Raw genomic sequence first — 18,627 nt, 5'->3', positions numbered from 1 at the left:
TGTGCTTTTGTGTGGATGTGTGTAGTGAAGTGAGGTTGTTCCTTCAGAGAACTACAGCACAGCACAGTCCCCACACACAGCACAGGTGGTCCAAACAAAAACCTGTGAAGTGTTGCCCAGAGAGTAATATCCCCACGTTGCGTGTTGTATAAAGCCCCCCATAGGAAACAAACACTTCCGGTGCTGTAAGATTTATTGTTCCCTGCACTTATAGGTCACAACATACTCTGAATGATATCTTCCTTACAAAGTTCTTTGATTCATTCTTAGTAATATTAAATAGTAATATAGCATGTAAGCCAAAAACAAAGGGGTCATAAATACAGCCAGATAACTCCAGGACGTGTTGTTTTGTGTTCATTGTCTGTAGAAGATGGGTGAATTCCCTCCTCAGTTGCATTTTGTGGTGAGAATAGGAAATAGCTGGTTAGTTGTACTGTACACTGTGATAAACCAACGCATTGTTATACTTTGATAGATTGACCACACATCAGCTGGCATTTTTTCCCCCAGTGTGACAGAAAGGATCTGTAGTCACATCCGTACACCGCTCTCCATACCAGATATGGACTTACGGGCATGACACAATAAAAATACCCGACATGATTCAGTTGAGTCATTTCTATACTGGAAGTCAGTTCTGTAATAGGGTTATCATCATATCATCGTCATAATAAATCACGATTTGACATGATTTTAGGGAGAAGTGTCCTCAAACAGAGCAACTTTAGGAGACTCTGGGTATAAAATTTACTTTTTTACGCCATCTAGTGTCAACTTTGTGGAACATCAACAACAAAACCTCAACCATGGACTGGGGGTGCTCAGAAGCAGCACTTCAACACAATCCAGAGGAGTGTTTATAAAATGTTAATTAATAGAAATGTCAAAGCAAAGATACACATCAAAAGACATACAGAGAGTGAGAGAGAGAGTAGGGGTGGATGTTTTGATACCTCAAGCATATCAATACAGAGGTCTCACCAATACAAAATAGCACTAAAATGCAAACATTGATTGTTTTTCTTACCATTAGACCTGTCTGGTGTGTTAATATAGTTTTGGTTCCCAAATCATCTGAGCTCTTTTAAGTATCAGATTTTCTATTGATTCTTGTGAACCATCCGCAGTTTTATTAGGTATCAGATTAAGTAGCAGTGTGTAGCATATAGGCTAGTCCTACCTACATTATGCTCCTTTTTGTGGTCAACATGTAGAAAGTGAAAGAAGAACTCCAAGGTAGCAAGATACCCTGACCCAAGAATAAACCTCAAGATGTGGTGAAGTTTCCAATAAGAGTGTTTCATGAACGGCTCACTGGTCCATCTTGTGGTCAGAAAGTGTACTGCTTTACTGGTCTACTGTGCTATATATACATGCCTCATGGTTGCTGAACTGCAAAGATAAAGAGATAAACACCATGAGGAACTGAGAAATACAATATTCCAACACTCACCACACCTATACTCCGAACTAATAACCATTGCAGACTCTGAGAATCTGTGAATAGTACAATAGCTCCTTATATAGTAACAGAGATTCTAGTATCCACCAAGACATTTAGTTAACTATCTTCTCTTTATAACTTAGTCAGTAAATCTAATCTTTGTTGTGATGCATTTGTGAAGATAAATTGTACTAAGTTAGGTTTGGTTAAGTAGAGTTTAACTACCAAATGAATAAGAGAGGGAAATACCAGACAAAGTAAATATACTTTACTTTTACAGTAAGGTCAGTGTGGTCCCCCAGGGAAGGCCTTGGTCTTTACTGTGTGTGTGTGTGGTGTATGACAGACAGCGAGAGAGAGAGAGAGAGAGTAAGAGAGAGAGAGAGAGAGAGAGAGAAGAAAAAAGAGACAGAAACTTTCAAAACCAAAATGAGCGAGTGAGAGTGGCAAACAGACAGAGCACTGAGTTTTCAATAAGGAACTTGAATACATTTTTGCATCTGGAGTACTTTTGACGACACAGGGCTGGTGGAAGAGGTCAAGGTATTTATTTGCTCTAAGATTTTCTCAGTATAAGATCACACGTACAAATTCTGTAATTTTATGGTGGTACAAAACTGACCCATACGCAATACTGTAAAATTTAGACTAAAGATTTTTTTTTTTAACTTTAATTTCATGTTAAATAACCATAGGTTTTAATTGAAAAATATTAATTAAAATTCTTGACAACTGTGAGCATGGCATAATTAACGATAATCCTAACAGAACGTTTAAGCAAGTATTTGTGAGCACAGCGTTGATCACACAAGCAGTTAAAAACTATAATAATTTTATATGTGAAAAATAAATGTAGACTAAGACAAATAAAACTCCCTGCATGTATGAATATAAAGCTTATTTTCCTTGAAATAATCAAATGTAAAGACTCAAGCATAATGGCAAACACACAAATGCTGACGTCAACAAATGTCCTAGGTAAATTTCTAGGTTGTGGTTGTGGTGGACACTGTATGGACAACTATTGACATTTAAACCCAACAATTTGCATCTACAAGCTTTGTGCTATGTATAAGCCGCCTCTACCTGCCATATATTCATACAATGACGACATTGAAATTGGCTCTGGAGCTACTCTTAGGACTGTTTGATTCAAATGATGATTATTCAAACTATTTAAAAGTTATAACACAAACATTTTATGTGATTACCTCTTCAAATATCGATTCAGAAACAGTTACTATAGGTAGGCTAATGAGAAAGATTATGATTTCCTATTGATACAAAAACAAGGAAAAAATAAATAAATAAAATACTGATAATGTCTGCATCTTAGTTACTATTATTAGCATATGATTCTTCCTCTATTTTACTTCAAACATGACTTTGTGGCTGTGTTTTAAATAGTATATGCAAATGTTATCATTCAAAGCTGAAAACACATTTTCCACTTCCTCATATGAGAGGCAAATCTATTAAGAGCGCGCTTGTTAGACCAAAAAAAAAACAACAACAACTTAAAAGAGCCTTGCAACAGCTCATTTGATTGAGTGGCTTTGAGTAATTTTAATTTATTTGCAGCAGTGGGTATGAACTCGCAGACTGGACCCTACAGTGGGAGGAGTGGAGACTGAAAACAGTGTCAGTAAAGCTCATCTGCCTTATCAGGTAAATGCATAGAAATGAACTTGTCGTATATTTTTGAGACTCTTGGCAGTAGTATGATGGCGGTTGTATCTCATAAATAATTCCTGTCAGTATTGTGCAGTATACCTGAAGAAAGTAACCATTTCAATCACATACGTACGTACTCAGGATGGGCTGCAGTTGCAGTGGCCAGAAACAAGTAAACGAGGGCGAGTTCTACAAAAGAAAAAACAACTCTCAGGGCAACTCATTTAATCACATAGTAAGTAAACGGCTTTTAAGAAAAAGCTTTACTCATTTTTATGTGATTTGACTGCTAACTGTGAATATTAATACATTTACTTGATTGTGTTCTTCAGGCACGAAGTGGAGACACCTCTCCGGACAACGGTAATCACTGAACACAGCTCACAAAACAACCAGTTGATTGAAAAGTAACAGGCCCACGCTCATGTATCTGACTGTTGCTGAGCAGAGAGACGTTAGTAGGCCGTAAAAAAGAGGAGGCTACATTTAGCGATTAAAATCTCAGTTGGATTTCCTCTGTGCTCTTCTGGGGGAGATCTGAGATTATTCATGAGAGAAGAGAAGAAAGTCATGTTAATGTCACAGACAATGTAATGTAAGAAAGCAATCAATGCAGAAAAGCTGAATTTAAATACAGTGGCATTGACAGCGCACAATATTGTGCCCAGACGTGAAAGCGGAAGAAGAAAAGAATTTCTAAAGCATAGAAAACACTTCTTCTGAAATAACCGTTTGCTCTACTTCACTTCAGATGAGACTGTGTTTGTGGCACAACATGACTTCAAAGCGAACAACGACACTGATCTGCCTTTCAAGAAGGGAGACAAACTTAAGGTTTTGCAAGAGTAAGTCTCAACACAGTCCCTACAGTGTATAGTGAAAGCAGTGGTGAAACAGCCTTCTAAAACTGATCTGCCATGTTTGTAGAAATGGAGAGTGGTGGCTGGCTAAATCACTGGTGACTGGACAGGAAGGCTTCATACCATCTAATTATGTTGCCAGAGCGGATACGCTGGAGGTGGAAAAGTAAGCAGAAAATTAAACACAACACATTATTATTCAAAAAAAAATTAGGACCTCACTGGCATTTTATGGACTTTTTGTTTCTCTTCTGTAGATGGTTTTTCAAGGACTTGAGTCGGAGAGAGACTGAACGACTGCTTTTGGCGCCCGGAAATAAACCAGGCGCCTTCCTAGTTCGAGAGAGTGAAACCTGTAAAGGTGAGTCTCATTAAATCCCCAAAGATTCAAGGGCAATGCACTTCCAGAAAGCTGTGGATATGTTCATTTTTACAGTATTAAACGCAGTGTGTGTGAGTGTGTAATCTACTTGTTTTCCCTTCAGGGTCCTTCTCATTATCAGTCAGAGATCATGCACAGGACCAGGGAGATGTGGTAAAACACTACAAGATCCGCTGTCTGGACAAAGGTGGCTACTACATCTCTCCATCCAACTCATTCCCATCCCTACAGGAACTGGTGAAATACTACACCCGTAAGTTATATACATATAAGCACTTTACATCCAACTGCAAAAATTTGATCATATGTTTTTTATATATCTACAATATTTAAAAAGAAGCTCCTGTTAACAAAACATTTACTGATCGACGTTACCTAAATGCGATGACTTGGACCCAGATCCAGTTCTCTGCCGTGAATTACAATTTGTCTGCAGTGACAAACTCGACCCTGTGATGTGCATTTCCTGTGTGAGAGGAGCGATAGTCTTTCCACTCCTGAGACTAAACCACAAGATAAAAAGGCCAAATATAATATCTAGAATGGCTGCTAGCTCACAACAACTTGATCTTACACTTATAAAAACGCTTTCAAAACTAAGGAAACAACAGCGACTAAAATTAGCACAACAGCAAAGAAAGCAGGAAAAAAACATATACTGTATCACACTCGACTGCAGGTACAGCTGATGGGTTGTGTCAGCGACTGTATGCTCCCTGTAAGCCTAAGGCCCCCCAGCAGCCATGGGCCCAAGATGAATGGGAGATTCCCAGAGAGACGCTGAAAATGGTGAAGAAACTGGGAGCAGGGCAGTTTGGAGAAGTGTGGATGGGTGAGAGAAAGCTACAAAACGAAGCCTGACATTGGAAACATATTATATAAATACGGCAACAATACTGTAACCCCCCCTATTTTTTTATTTCTACCCCAGGCTACTACAAGAACACGCAGAAGGTCGCCATTAAGACCTTAAAAGAAGGAACGATGGCGGTGGAGGCCTTCCTCCAGGAGGCCAACCTGATGAAGCAGCTGAGACACGAGCGGCTGGTGCGGCTTCACGCAGTGGTCACGATGGAGCCCATTCTCATCGTCACAGAGTTCATGATCAACGGTAAGAACAAGAGTGGGTGGTGTGTTCCACATAACAAAGGGTATGGGTGAATAAGTCCGATTTTTTTTCCATCAATCTCTTTTCAATCACTAAAATATGCAGCGGCAACTATGATTATTTCAATTATGGTCCGTTATTATTTTCTCTGTATAGTCTATATACAATGTCAGTAAATATACAGTATATATTTTAAATGCCTCAAAACACCCAATGTTAAAAAATGCAAATGCTTCAAACATACCCAAATGATTTCAATATATTATGAAAAGAAGCAAGTCCTTATAAATCCAAGTTATTAAAAACTGCAGCTGTGAAGCTTATAATATTCAGCTATTCAGTGTTAGTGGCTGCAGCTGATTGTAGTTATTCTTGACTGCATCATATAAGATGTTATTGTATTACTTAATTCTGTTGTTTTTTTAACATCATAAACTATTCCACAAGCTGTTATATAGAACAGGTGTTTGTGTTGTTATTATTTCCAGCTACTGAGGCCTTAAAAGCAGTGACTGCAGCCTTACTGTACCACTTCTTAACACACAAAAGCATCATATGAATTTTGTTTCTTTCAGTATAAGATGCCACATTTAGGCCTTTTAAATTAAATCGGAAGCCTTTAAATAGAAGATTTAATGTGTATCTCTTTTTCTAATAAAGTGTTACTTCTCTTTTGTCATTCACAGGATGTCTTCTAGACTTTCTAAAAACAGACGAGGGCAGAAAGCTAAAGCTTAATAAGCTGATAGACATGTCAGCACAGGTGGGAAACTTGTACTTTTGTGCTTGTGACTTTGTACCTTGTAAGCTTTGTGACATTTTCATTACATTTCTAACCGGTACCTCTGATAAAATGAAAGTGTTTTTCTCAGAGAATTTTCAACCGTCTATTTCACCTGTAATTCAGTTTTTTCTGAAGTTGTGGTTGTTTGCGATCAGATGAAATTGACATTTAATTCCCTGATTTTTGCATCATTTGTCAGAAACAAATACACTAGCTTTATTGCTGACCTCAAAGTCTATTTATACTTTCCGGCTCCTCTACAGTAACGCTTTGAATGTCTGTTGCAGTGTACACTACACTTTGACACCAATCAGGATGTGAATACACGTGGAAACTGTCAGCAGTAGCTATGCGGTTTCTGTAGTGGGGCTCATGCTCATCTGGCTTAAAGCCTCACCCTACGTCAATTATTAACATCCGGACAGGAAATCATGCTATTTTTCCACCCACAGTGAGCTCCCCCAGAAGTCTTGCCCCTCCAAAAAAAGCATTTAGACTTCCTGAGAGTTGGCACATCCTGTTAAACCCACTTTACTCTCATTACTGTGCATGTAAACACAATACGTTACACACTCACTGCAACTGCACTATTGCCCGTGCCCAGACAATGTATGAATAAACCAGAGGAAGTAAACACATGATACATGTGAAGAAAAAAAAACTCACTTGATGCAGTGGCTTCAGTTCTTCTGAAATTGATATGTTTGCTTTGCTGTTGATCTGAAAATGACCCTGGAAAGCAATCTCCAATGTCACTGTGCTTTCCTGATCTTTCTATATGACAGATAGCTGAAGGCATGGCATACATCGAGGGGAAGAACTACATCCACCGAGACCTGCGTGCTGCCAACATACTGGTCAATGAGACCCTGCACTGCAAGATAGCAGACTTTGGCCTGGCCAGGATCATTGAGTCAGAATACACAGCTCAGGAAGGTACTGTACCCACAGTGTTTTAAACATCACAGGTTAAATGTGCCGCGGCCTCAGACAGCGATCGCTCCATTTACGTATTCATTTGTTTCATGATTCATGTTTATTGTTGTTAATTCTGTTTTATTTCTGTCTTCGCCAGTATGAAGACCTAAATTACATCACATTACATTCATTTATCAGAACTCTGTACTCAAAGTGACTGCAAAAGCCTCCCAGATACTATAAAATACTGGTGCTTGTCTACAAAATACCCAACACAAGTTTTAATTATAGCACATAATCTCACCCCAGGCTGCTGAAAGTCCCCCAAAGCCCCCAGAGAAGCTGTGACTTCAGATACAACTCTGAAAGCAACACTCCATCATAAATTCCATCATACTGCATGTCATTGCGTAGCCGTAGAGGAACAGCAGTGGGCAATATGAATAAAGTCTTGTATCATGAAACCATTATGTAAGTCTGTATTAGATACTAGCCCAAAATACAGTACTGCGGTAGCATTTATGACAAAATAACCAGATAAAAATGTGTGTGTTTTTGTTAAATCCTGTCAATTTAACACCTGGTTCAAGGTTTTGTATCTAAATTCAAGTATTTAATTCAAATTGCAGCAAAAATCCTGTAAATCTACATTCACCACCATGACCAAAAAAAGGATAAAGACCTAGCCAACTGTGTAGAGACTGTATTGTTAAATCTCTGTAATTTTAGGGTTTGTATTTTCATGTCACCACATGTTAAGAAAAAATACACAAACTGGCACACACTCACTCACCTTCATATTCTCTAAAGTCACAGGCAAGTAACACAATTTCCCTCTCTTCCTTTTCTCACCCTCTCTCTCTGACAACTAGGTGCTAAATTTCCCATCAAGTGGACGGCTCCAGAGGCCATCAATTTTGGCACATTCAGCATCAAGTCAGACGTCTGGTCCTTTGGGATACTCCTGACAGAAATAGTTACCTATGGAAGGATACCATACCCAGGTACAGCACATAGATAAAAAGAGAAAAATGTATTGTGTTCTGCAAAGCTGTACAGTTCATGTGCTATAAAGAAACTAATTCAAAAGCTGTGTTATTAATAATCTCACACGTGCTGCATTTTCTTAATCCAAATCAGGGATGACCAACCCAGAGGTGATCAGGAGCCTGGACAGATCGTACAGGATGCCGGCTCCAGAGAACTGTCCCGGGGAACTCTACGACATTATGATGATGTGCTGGAAGCAGAGGCCCGAGGAGCGGCCGACTTTTGAATTTCTGCAGAACATTCTCAACGATTTCTTTATTGCCACGGAGGGACAATATGAGATGCAGCCGTGATTAAAGAAAAAGAAAACGTTTCCTGCTGATAACCCGGACGCAACAGAAAAAAAAAGAGACAGAGAGAAAAGTGAGACTTGAATGGATACAGGACCAACTAAACATCGTAAAGACAGATACATTTTTAAATCTTTTTTAGTATTTTAAACGGACACAATTTTTTACACCTACTTTCAGATTGAATGTACAAGCTATTTATGGCTTCTTCTGTCTCTAGCAGCTACTGTGCGAGTTTCTGAATCATGTCAGAAAGAGAAGATTCAGAACTTTTCAGAAATTTCAATTGTACCCCTGCTACATGTCGACTCCCATTCCTGTTGACAACCACGGAGTATGGAGAATGAGGAGACATATTTAAGACTGATAAACTATGGATAATACAAATTCAATTCATGCATGGTGTAAAAATAAGACGTTTGGACCAGCGGAAGTCAACACAGGTAAAGTAACGGATTAAACATTTGCATGGTACAGAAATGAGCAACCTGAGATTACATGCACAATACTTTGCACTTTCTATACCCTCAGTCATTCAGTGGATACATCAAGAAAGGGGCTTTTTCAAGAGAGAATTTATATTTGCATAAATGATTTTGGAAATAAATATTTACATTATTTAAAACTGTAATTTATTCCTGTATTTCATTCCACTTACTCTAATTATAGTGTCATTTGCTTTAGCGGTGACAATCACTTTCAAGAAATAATTGCTTAACTCTATCTGGCTCTCAAAGGGCAAATGTTGTAAAAGCTTTCCTCCTTAAAGTTCTTTTTTTTATCAAACAGCATTAAAAATGTCAGTGTGACATTATAAAGCCGATGACGGTGAATAATACAAGACGAGACAGGATGTGACATACAAACAATATAATCACACGTTATCATTTTTGCCACGTGAAGATAAAATTAAAGTATTCATGCTAGGTATGTTATGTTCAAACATAAAGTTAGTGAATGGAACAAGATGCAGCAGTGAGATGCGTGATGGTGGCCTGAAGATAAAACATTTAGTTTACGGGAAACATGTTTACACCGACACAGAGTGTGAGGCGCTACATCAGCCTACAGGAAGCCTTTAAAAACAACCGACTTTTAGTAAATTACAGTTGGTTTGATCCCCTAAGTGAACCATCCCTGTGGGGGCTGGGGGCTCAGACAGCCACAAGAAAAGATAAGAGTGGAGTGGCCACGGCAGCCAGGGGTTAAACTCTGCCATTTCCTGAATGGACCGGAAACAGGAAGTGTGAGTCAGCATTCCTCAGATGCCACACAGTTAGAGAGTGCTCATATGCAAAATTGGTTGAGATCTCCACATTTCTGTTATTTGGTGGTTGACACATATTCTGAGTAAAGTGTTTCTCTTGATATGGTCGATAAAGTGCCGCTGAATTACATATGAGCGAGAAAGAGACTTTTCTAGTGAACTCCATCGTCACACCGAGCGTTATCTGCAAAAGTCCGGCAATAATAGTAATGATGTTCATTTTAATGATGAGTCAGTTTTCCTCTTGTATCAACAAAACAGCCTGTCATTGTGATTAAAAAAAGGTTCCAGTGTGTGTGAGCTCAGGGGTGTCTTTAAAAACATACACACACTTTGGAGCGTTTCCAGCTGACATAACAGCAGGAAGGACTTGTATCAACAGGGAGTGCAGCCTCTCTCATTTCCTATAGGACACATTAAATCCATTAAAACCATCCCAACATCAGATAGCTGCCATGTTGGCCGTCTCTGTGATATCAGACTTTCTTATGAATACCGTAAAATTACAATTTAATGGCCGTTCAGAGCTAATGAGAGTTAATGCCTATGATGACTTAGTACTGTTAGTGTCAATAGTGGGGGGTTTTTTAATCAGTGATGGAAATTATTCATACTTCATAATTGTGTACTTGTTTTTTTATTACACATAAGTCACGAAAAATTCATACATTTTTAGTGAGGAAGAGTCTGAAATTTCAGATTAAGATGACTGAAAGACAATGTGCATGTTTCAGTTACTATGCTGTTGTCATCCTGCAGAGGTCAGTGTTACACAGTTTCACATGATGTATCTTAGTAAGGCGCAATCTAAACTGTTATGCTGTTACTGATATATGAGGACAGTGGGATATTAGTGAGTTATCCGAATCAAACTCATCTGCATAATGCTACTTCTACTTAATATTTTATTGTTTTAGCAATGTTTTGGTCATTTTATGACATTTAATGACAGGAAATAAGGGGAGGGAGAGATGGGAAATGATATGCAGCCAAGCTCCCCAGCCAGATGTAAATCATTTGAGTTTCCTTTCAATGCACAGTGTCTTTTCTTTCTGTGAACACAGAACTCAGATGCAATGTTCTCCTCATTGGCTGGAAATGCAGCCTAAAAACATTATGCACATTTAATGAAAGAAAGAGATAATGCACTAAAAAAAATCTCTAAAAACAGGGCTTATTTATGGCCGACAGATTTTTACATCACTTAGAAATAAAGTAATAAAACAAATTGTAAAGCTAAAGCAATTTTTTTTCATCGAAATGATAGATGGAGCAAATGGCAATGGAAAATTGATATGGGAACAATTAAATAAGGAAGAAACAGTAAGAAACAAGGAGGACATAACACCCAATGACCAGGCACTCCACATACACAAAACTTAGTGCTATGGTGACCGGCTGTGTTCAACCTCATCATGCATGATGCTCTCACAGTGGTTTCAAACCACTGAACCTCCCTGTCACGTACTGATCTTTATCACTTATTCATTTAGTCTTCTATGTCTAATTGTCTGGTTTCTCTGCATCTTTTTTTTTTTTTTTTGGCAAGCGAGATGCAGGGAGACATTCAAGAAGAGCTGAGGATATTTCATTTCAAATTCAGTTAAGCTGGAAGCCTCAAAAGCAATAATTATTATAATATTCTTACTATTGAACAATTGAATCACCCTGCACGCTTTGAGGTATTTTTCCTGTCACACTCTTATTAATTTAGGCCTTTTTTCTTGACTAATTCTGCTGTTCACCTCTGGCAGCATAGCCAAATATAACAGGATCAGTGGTGGATTACCTATCCAATATCCCAAGAATACATCTGTTGAAGCTGAAATATTTAATTCTTCAGTTCAGTGAAAAACAAACCGTAGACATTAAATTAAGAGATGCAGCTAATATTTAAACAGCATTTGTGAAAAGCTACCCCACAGACACAGCCCATGATAACATCTGTCTGATGGAGCAGCCGTTAATAAGACTTGGCCGTTGATTGATAAGCAGCTCACCTTGAAACGAGGCGTGATGTTAACACAAGATGACAAGACATGTGGGGTAAAGGTTGGGAGGCCTGGTCACCCCTCTCCCCCCCTCCCTCTGTTCATCACCGCTGCCTGAGAGGAATAATGACGGGAAACGGTGGCTCGTACACAGATTGATGACTGATCCCTGCAGAAGGCAACACATCATTAGCATCTTGTGAGGATAACCCCACGCTGTCCTCTGGGATAAAAAAAAAAAAGAAGCAAAACATAGATGAAAAGAGATGTGCTTTCATCTCGCAATAATGTTGCCTGTTGTCATTGGTGTTCAGTTGGCATTATGCTCCTCATAAACATGTTGTCTCTCCTGGGGCTTTGATGTCTTTAAATTAATGGAGTCCATCAATCAAGAGCGTTTTGGTCGAGTAGACTACATGTGAGTGCTGTTGAAACAGTGACAGAAGATGGCTACAAAACATTTTGCAAAATGAGCAGCTGTAAAGAAGATAAGCAAAGAGCAGGGTGGGAAAGAGTGGGGGGCTTGTAAACTATTGTAGGTCTACATGATTCATGAATTTCATTTCATCTCATACACAGTCCATTAATCTGTTTTCTGACTTGACCATGAAAGATAAGAGAGACAGATGTATCACTCTCTCATACCTAAGTTTATGGGTTTTTTTATCCCCTAATACACTGTTGCCTATAAACTTGGAATAATTTTTTATTTTACCTCTTCTCATGAATGTGATTTATTCTTGTGTATATCTTTTTAAAACTGGTAACTGGGACTCAGTATGTAATCATTGCACCTGGTCAACGGTGATTACTGATGTGTATACACAGGGATAAAAAGATGAATGTGTCTGAAAACAAAATTATTCCAACTTTATGGGCAACAGTGTATAAGACTTCATTGTTATTTCTCTTGAAATACTCACACAATAGTCCTGGCTCTTTTTTCTGTGTGATTCAAAACACAGTTTTTTTCTGTACAACAACAAACAGTGTTGCTCAGCCAGTCAATACACGTTCTTACAGGAAGCCAGAGCCAAGGTTCAGAATATAAACATGAAGATAACTCTGGTAATGGCTCTGCGCTGGAGACAAGCTCATTTTGCCTTTTATGAGGTGAAAGTTACTTTTGCAACCATTTACAGTACAACATACTCAAATGCATGGGGTTTAATCAGTCACTATGTCTGAATAAAGTCATGTATGGTGTTTTTAAAGCTGCACTGAAAAATAGTTTGAGCCCTACAAACTCTTTAAGGGTCTTTCAGCTCATTGTTTTGGCTGTACAGCCAGCAGCTTCACTGTATTGATTTATATATAAAAAAAAAACCTCAAATCGATTTTGATAAACTTCCCACAAAAACAAAAACACACATTGCTTGTGTCTTTATATAAGAAATATACTGTAAGTGCTGCATTTAAAAAATGCATCTACATTATTTCTATAATACCCGAGTCTTTGAGCCAGACTTCTGCACTGTACATGAACTCCCCTGGAAATCAATATGTAATAATAACAACTGCTGTCCCTATGTGAGCTGTGCTGAAAATTGATTGAAGCAGCCCAGATCAGTTCCACATGATTCATTTTTTTCTTTTAATACTCTTCAGATATCCTATTTACCCTTTGGAAGAAATACTGCAAAATGTAAAGCTTCTTCGGTGTGTCTGAGTAAGTGAGATTAGTGCCACACACAGCGAAACCGTGCAGCACGCTCCGATTTTACTGCTGACATCAGCGTCCTTGAAAAGGCCTCTGCTGTATGATATTATGACCTGATCATTTAGAGGCTCTCGCAACTGTTATTGTTAGTTGCTGAGCACTTAATGCTTGACATAAAACAACACAACAAGACAAGAAAAGGGGGCTTATATCTCTGAGTATATTCTCTCCCTTTGAGCCAAGCAGGGGTCTTAGGAGGCCTTTTGTGCTAATGATATTTTCTTTGATGAAGCCAATACAAAAGAAATCTGCACACAAAATTTATGGAGGTCTGCTTCTTTTCCTTTGGCTGATTGGGATCTAGGAAACCATCTGCTTGATTGATATTTTCTCTTGATATATGACTCTATATCAATTAATTTAGTGTAAGGAAGCTTTAAATCCATGAGGTAGCAAGAAGACCCAGCACACCCTCCAACTGGATCTAGTAATTGACCACCATGGTTGTGCTCAATGATGAGTCAAGGGCACCGGTAACTATGGGGAAATTTAATTATATGTGCGCTGGTGCAGTAAAAAAAAAAAAAAAAAGAAAAGTACAGGAGGATAGTGGACTGCTTGCTGGCCTATGCTATGTGGGCTGAAATGGGACCATTCAATGTTCACGTAGACTTTGTGTCTCCACTGGTAAGATTAAAAATGATCTGATTAGTTTTAAGAGAACAGTCGCTTATGAGGATCCTGACTAATTAATGAGTCCAAGTATGAACGGGAAAGACGTATCTCTCAGCGAAATGAACTCCGGGCAGTCACATAAACCTTTCACCGGCCTGTAAAACACTCATCCACATTACAGCTACACTTCACACAGCTGCAGACTTACGTAACAGCTGATATCTTGTGTCATGAACATTATGAGTCTTTTGTTAGCTCCCCAATGAGACAGCTCATCATCCCTGATCAGTATGCAGCGGCCTGCTCCTGTCCGTGTGAAGATCCCTGCTGTCACCATCTTCCTTCTCCTCGTTGGTTCATGTACGAGTGTAAATGTCAACGTAAATATTCATATATGTGGCTTTGACCTTGATCACGTGTCTTTTTTTTCCTCCCTGTTTTTAGATTCAATGTCATAAAGAGGGAAAATTAAGAAGAGCACAACATAAAAGTGGAGGTTTGGTCTTTTGTCAACATGACATTGAGAGCCGAACACAGAAAAGTTAGCACCACTTCACAATAAGACTACCCTTATAAAGGATTTATTTATTAGGTTATTAAAGCAGAAGTAAGCGATCCGGTCGTTTTGGCTAATGCTGCGTTCCAGGTAGGCTTTTGAAACCGTAAATTACAGCTTCAAGTCACGACTTACGACTTTGTAGCGTTCCAGGCAACCCACTCGTGTTTTTCCGACCTGTTTTACCTGTGAAAGTCACTATAACGGCCACTCGTAACTTCCGACCCGTGAAGTCGTACCAGATCGAACTGGTACGACTTCACAGGTCGGAAAAACACGAGTTACGAGTTGCCTTGAACGCACCATAACGTCTTGTCAGCCGATGGAGTTAGCAGCCCCCGCCCTCGTCCCTACGTCACCACATTCAGGCGCATCCCTTGGCTGCACCAGACTGGCTCTGGCTGCACACACAGCCCTTCATGCCGTTCTCTCTCCTCATTGGATAAAACTTGTAGGATACGAGAAAAGTTTTCTCCTCGGCTCAGAGCAGAGCAGAGTGACTGAGAGACCCGTGTTTCGGTCCAAACACTCTATGTAAGTGATTGCTGTCGGAAGATATAACTATTTAAGACTTATATTAACACACAAATATCGCTTACTTCTGCTTTAATTTGGTTATTAACACTTTCCAAACCTGGTCAGGTCAAGTTAAAGCTCACAACTCATTAATCTTACTAATGAACTGGGGTTAGGGTTAGACTTAAACTGATTAATAGATTAGATGTTCTAAGACTAGATTTTGTGGATGATTATAGCATGTCAAGATAGGCAATACTGACAAGGCCTGAGAGTATGAATTTGGCCATTTAATATGATAATCTGTTATTTCATAATCATTTCATTAATTGCTGGCAACTTTACAAATGTGTGTTGAAACAGACAAGTACAAATGCTGGATGAAGGAGAAAAAAAAGAAAGCTACATAACTAATGTGGTCTCACTATTTGGCAAGCAACAGGTTATATTTTTATCTAATGTGTAAAACAGCTTTTAAATGATTTGTAGAGCTACAAGCTTAATAATAAACTAGTTCTGAGCCATTAAAAAAAATAAAAAAAATAAGGTTAATCTCAAAGTAAAGTTGCACCCAGAAGTTTTTGAGCAACTTTCTAATATAATCAAAGGAATCTAATCTTTTAATGTACAGCTACTGTACTGTATACCATAGAGGGTACACACAATGCTTTTATCCCATCGTGACATTTTTACTAAATTGTGACTAATGCTTTAAGTGACTATTTTATCTCCAAGCCAAAAGACTCTATAGACTTTGGAAGGTGTTTCCTGACATAATGTTTCCAATCTTGCACTTAAAGTACTCCAGCCATCAGGAGAACGGACCAAATGAACTATAAACAGTCCATGTCTGCAATCATTTATTAAATCCCTGCCATCTTTCTGCCTTCTCATTACTTATAAAGTTACACCAAGCAATTAACAGTTTGAGTCTTTTCTCATGCCAGGTGGAGTTATTTTTGGTCATTTTAACCCCCTCCTTTCTGGATCTTGTTGGAAAGTTTTCAAAATGAAATGACGCCTGAGGATTTAAGGTGACCTTCTGTCTTTTTTCTTTTTTTTAAAGGTCTTTCATCACGTTCACTTGTCTAATTTATTCATTAAAAACAATCCCTTTAAGATGCTGCCTGCATAAAACTATACCCATGTTTGTATTTGATGATAATCCAACAGTGGAGTGAAGGTGACACATTCTTTTAAAGTACACAATGGGAGGTACAGGTGTGTGATATCCTTTGATTCTGTCAGAACAATGCAGAATGGATCCTATTGATTTTATCACCAGTTTCCCAGCAGACATGTGACACTTTAATAACTTTCATTACACTTGTTCCTCTCTCAGGTCTGACAAGTCTACAGTGTAAACAATAACACAAAGAGATCTTTTTGTTCTCTCTCTCTCTCTCGTTCTCCATCAATTTAAAATCGATTCAAATCAACACATTATTATTTATTCAATGACATGCACCCACCTCCACAGAAACTGTCTATTTTGAGTTAGGGTTAGGGAAAATCTAACTGCCTGAAGGTGCATGACAGTGACGGAGGAGAGCACCATGACAAACTGCTGGTGGGACCTGCGATCTGTAAAACTTTCCTGTAAACACAGGAAGTTGACATCTGACTCTGAATGGAGCGATGTTTCATCAGTTCAAAGGAAAACTGAGCAAGCGTAACCTTTGGTACAACCTTTGAGACAATACACCTGCTCTGCAGTCGCTGCAGCTCTTTTGCCTGTGGACACGGAGACTGTCATTTCTTGGGTTTGTAAAATAAAAAAGGATACGAGCCACGCTCTCTTCCTGACAGCCTGATCCCACCCTGAGAATAAAAATTCATCCATTATGATGAAGTGGTGCGTTTGAGGCTCACAGCTTGAATTCATTTAGTCTGGTTATGCACAACATAAAGGAATATTCTGCCACTCTCGGCTGAGGAAGAGGTGCAGTCCAGCAATTATGTTAAGAGTAAACAACCCAGTAGTAAATTAGAACAAAGCAAGGTTGATGTGCAGAGCATGTTGAATGCCTGCTATGCAAAATTAAAAACCCATAAGTTTGAGTGCTGCTTGTATGAATCACTTCTGTTCTATTGTGAACCGTTCACTAAATCAATTACAGCACATTTGTGCTGCATGACAGGAGTTTTCTTTTGTTTCCTTTCCAACACGCACTTTGTTATTCTCTTTCAGTGCTGCTATGAATCATTTCCAAGCCTCCTACCACTTTGATCAATTGGAAAATATATATTTTTATTCTCATATCAATTACTTTTTACAAGCCTTAAATAATATGAGGTAATCCAAACTTAAATCATTTTTTAAACTTCAACTCCAGTCGCTGCAAGAACTCTTAAATTAAATGTAAGATTTGACTGCCACCTTCACTGCAGTTTGATCAAGGTGGACTGACCCAGAAGTAACTGCAGAGACAGTTATGTCATGGCTGAAAGATTTGTCTCGGTGAAGCAAATGTGTAAAAACTGAGTCACTGTAGTGATTCAGTCATGTTGTTTTCCAACAAGTCAGCAGCTGGCTCTACTGAGAGGCGTCTATCTCTTTTATTGTTGGACACACAATGATTAGTGTAATTTATGAATACAATGCAGCCAAGTCAGTTCTGGCACATGGGGCTGGCACTACATCACTCTGGTATATCAGTTTAATGTGCAATGGATAACAACATATAACAGGAGTGAGAAGAGCTTTCAAGGAGGTTTTTGTTTTTAGGGGGGAGGAACATGGACCCCCACCCCACCGCACCCCCCCTAGAGAGATGGGGACAGAAAGGTAGCTGCATGTGCGCCATTGACTCTCTCTTTTCTGAAAAATCATCACCATTTTAAAGAATGTGATTAAAATCAAGCAACTTGCTGCAAAATGATTTCATCTTGAGTTTCATGCTGAGGAAACATTACGATCAGCCTTGAGTTGAACAATCAGGCTATTTTAGCGTGAAACCAACTACCGGTACTATGCAACTCCTAATTGAAAACCTAAAACCTAAACTTACATTTACATTTACATTAAAAATGTGTCCAGAGATTCTTCATTACAGTTGAACTCAATAAATAATTATAAGTAAGCCAAGCTTGAAACACATTGAACTTCTATATTTATGAGCACAATAAAAGGAGTGCTAACCACAATAACCCCACATTTCGGCGTTTTCTATTGAGGTAAACTGAAAAGCTTTTATTGTGATAAATGCCACATAAATGTCAGCTACAGTACAGGCAGCTGTCATGGTAACTCCAATATCTAATATCTGACTTATTTAGCCTCTTTTTTTCTCCTGTGTGCTCCTGCCTCACAGAGGACTGGTGAGAACCAGGAACCATGGCAACACCTCAGAGAGGGGGGCCAACAATCTTATCTTGACCACTAAAAGCTTTTGAGTAGTTAATTTAGTTGACACAGCTATGAAACCAAAGACACACAAAGCAAACAT

At 38.7% G+C, this 18,627-nt stretch overlaps 2 protein-coding genes across 4 annotated transcripts in view; one reads left to right on the top strand and one right to left on the bottom strand.

The window, feature by feature from the left end:
• Window positions 1-18,627, bottom strand: part of LOC146961830 (low density lipoprotein receptor adapter protein 1) — a 93,939-nt gene that overhangs the window by 313 nt on the left and 74,999 nt on the right. The window contains exon 9 of one of the 3 annotated variants that reach the window (XM_085771414.1): window positions 11,810-11,940. The exons of the other annotated variants lie outside the window; for them this stretch is intronic. Coding sequence (XP_085627540.1) covers window positions 11,847-11,940 — 94 coding nt within the window. The 3' untranslated portion in view covers window positions 11,810-11,846. Of the gene's footprint in view, window positions 1-11,809; window positions 11,941-18,627 lie in introns of those variants that run through there. 3 annotated transcript variants of the gene reach the window in all.
• Window positions 1,859-9,932, top strand: blk (BLK proto-oncogene, Src family tyrosine kinase). The gene is made up of 14 exons (XM_085770467.1): window positions 1,859-1,990; window positions 3,029-3,115; window positions 3,263-3,356; window positions 3,454-3,484; window positions 3,873-3,966; window positions 4,049-4,147; window positions 4,239-4,342; window positions 4,467-4,616; window positions 5,043-5,195; window positions 5,295-5,474; window positions 6,158-6,234; window positions 7,041-7,191; window positions 8,046-8,177; window positions 8,314-9,932. The coding sequence occupies exons 3-14, from the start codon at window positions 3,264-3,266 to the stop codon at window positions 8,514-8,516; spliced, it is 1,467 nt and encodes a 488-aa protein (XP_085626593.1). The 5' UTR covers window positions 1,859-1,990; window positions 3,029-3,115; window position 3,263; the 3' UTR covers window positions 8,517-9,932.

The sequence above is a fragment of the Trachurus japonicus genome, chromosome 24 (assembly GCF_045865225.1).
Source record: "Trachurus japonicus isolate A0001 chromosome 24, Traja_1.0".
Lineage (NCBI taxonomy): Eukaryota > Metazoa > Chordata > Actinopteri > Carangiformes > Carangidae > Trachurus > Trachurus japonicus.
Note: the sequence above shows the minus strand (reverse complement) of the source record. Positions and strands in the feature narration are given on the sequence as shown.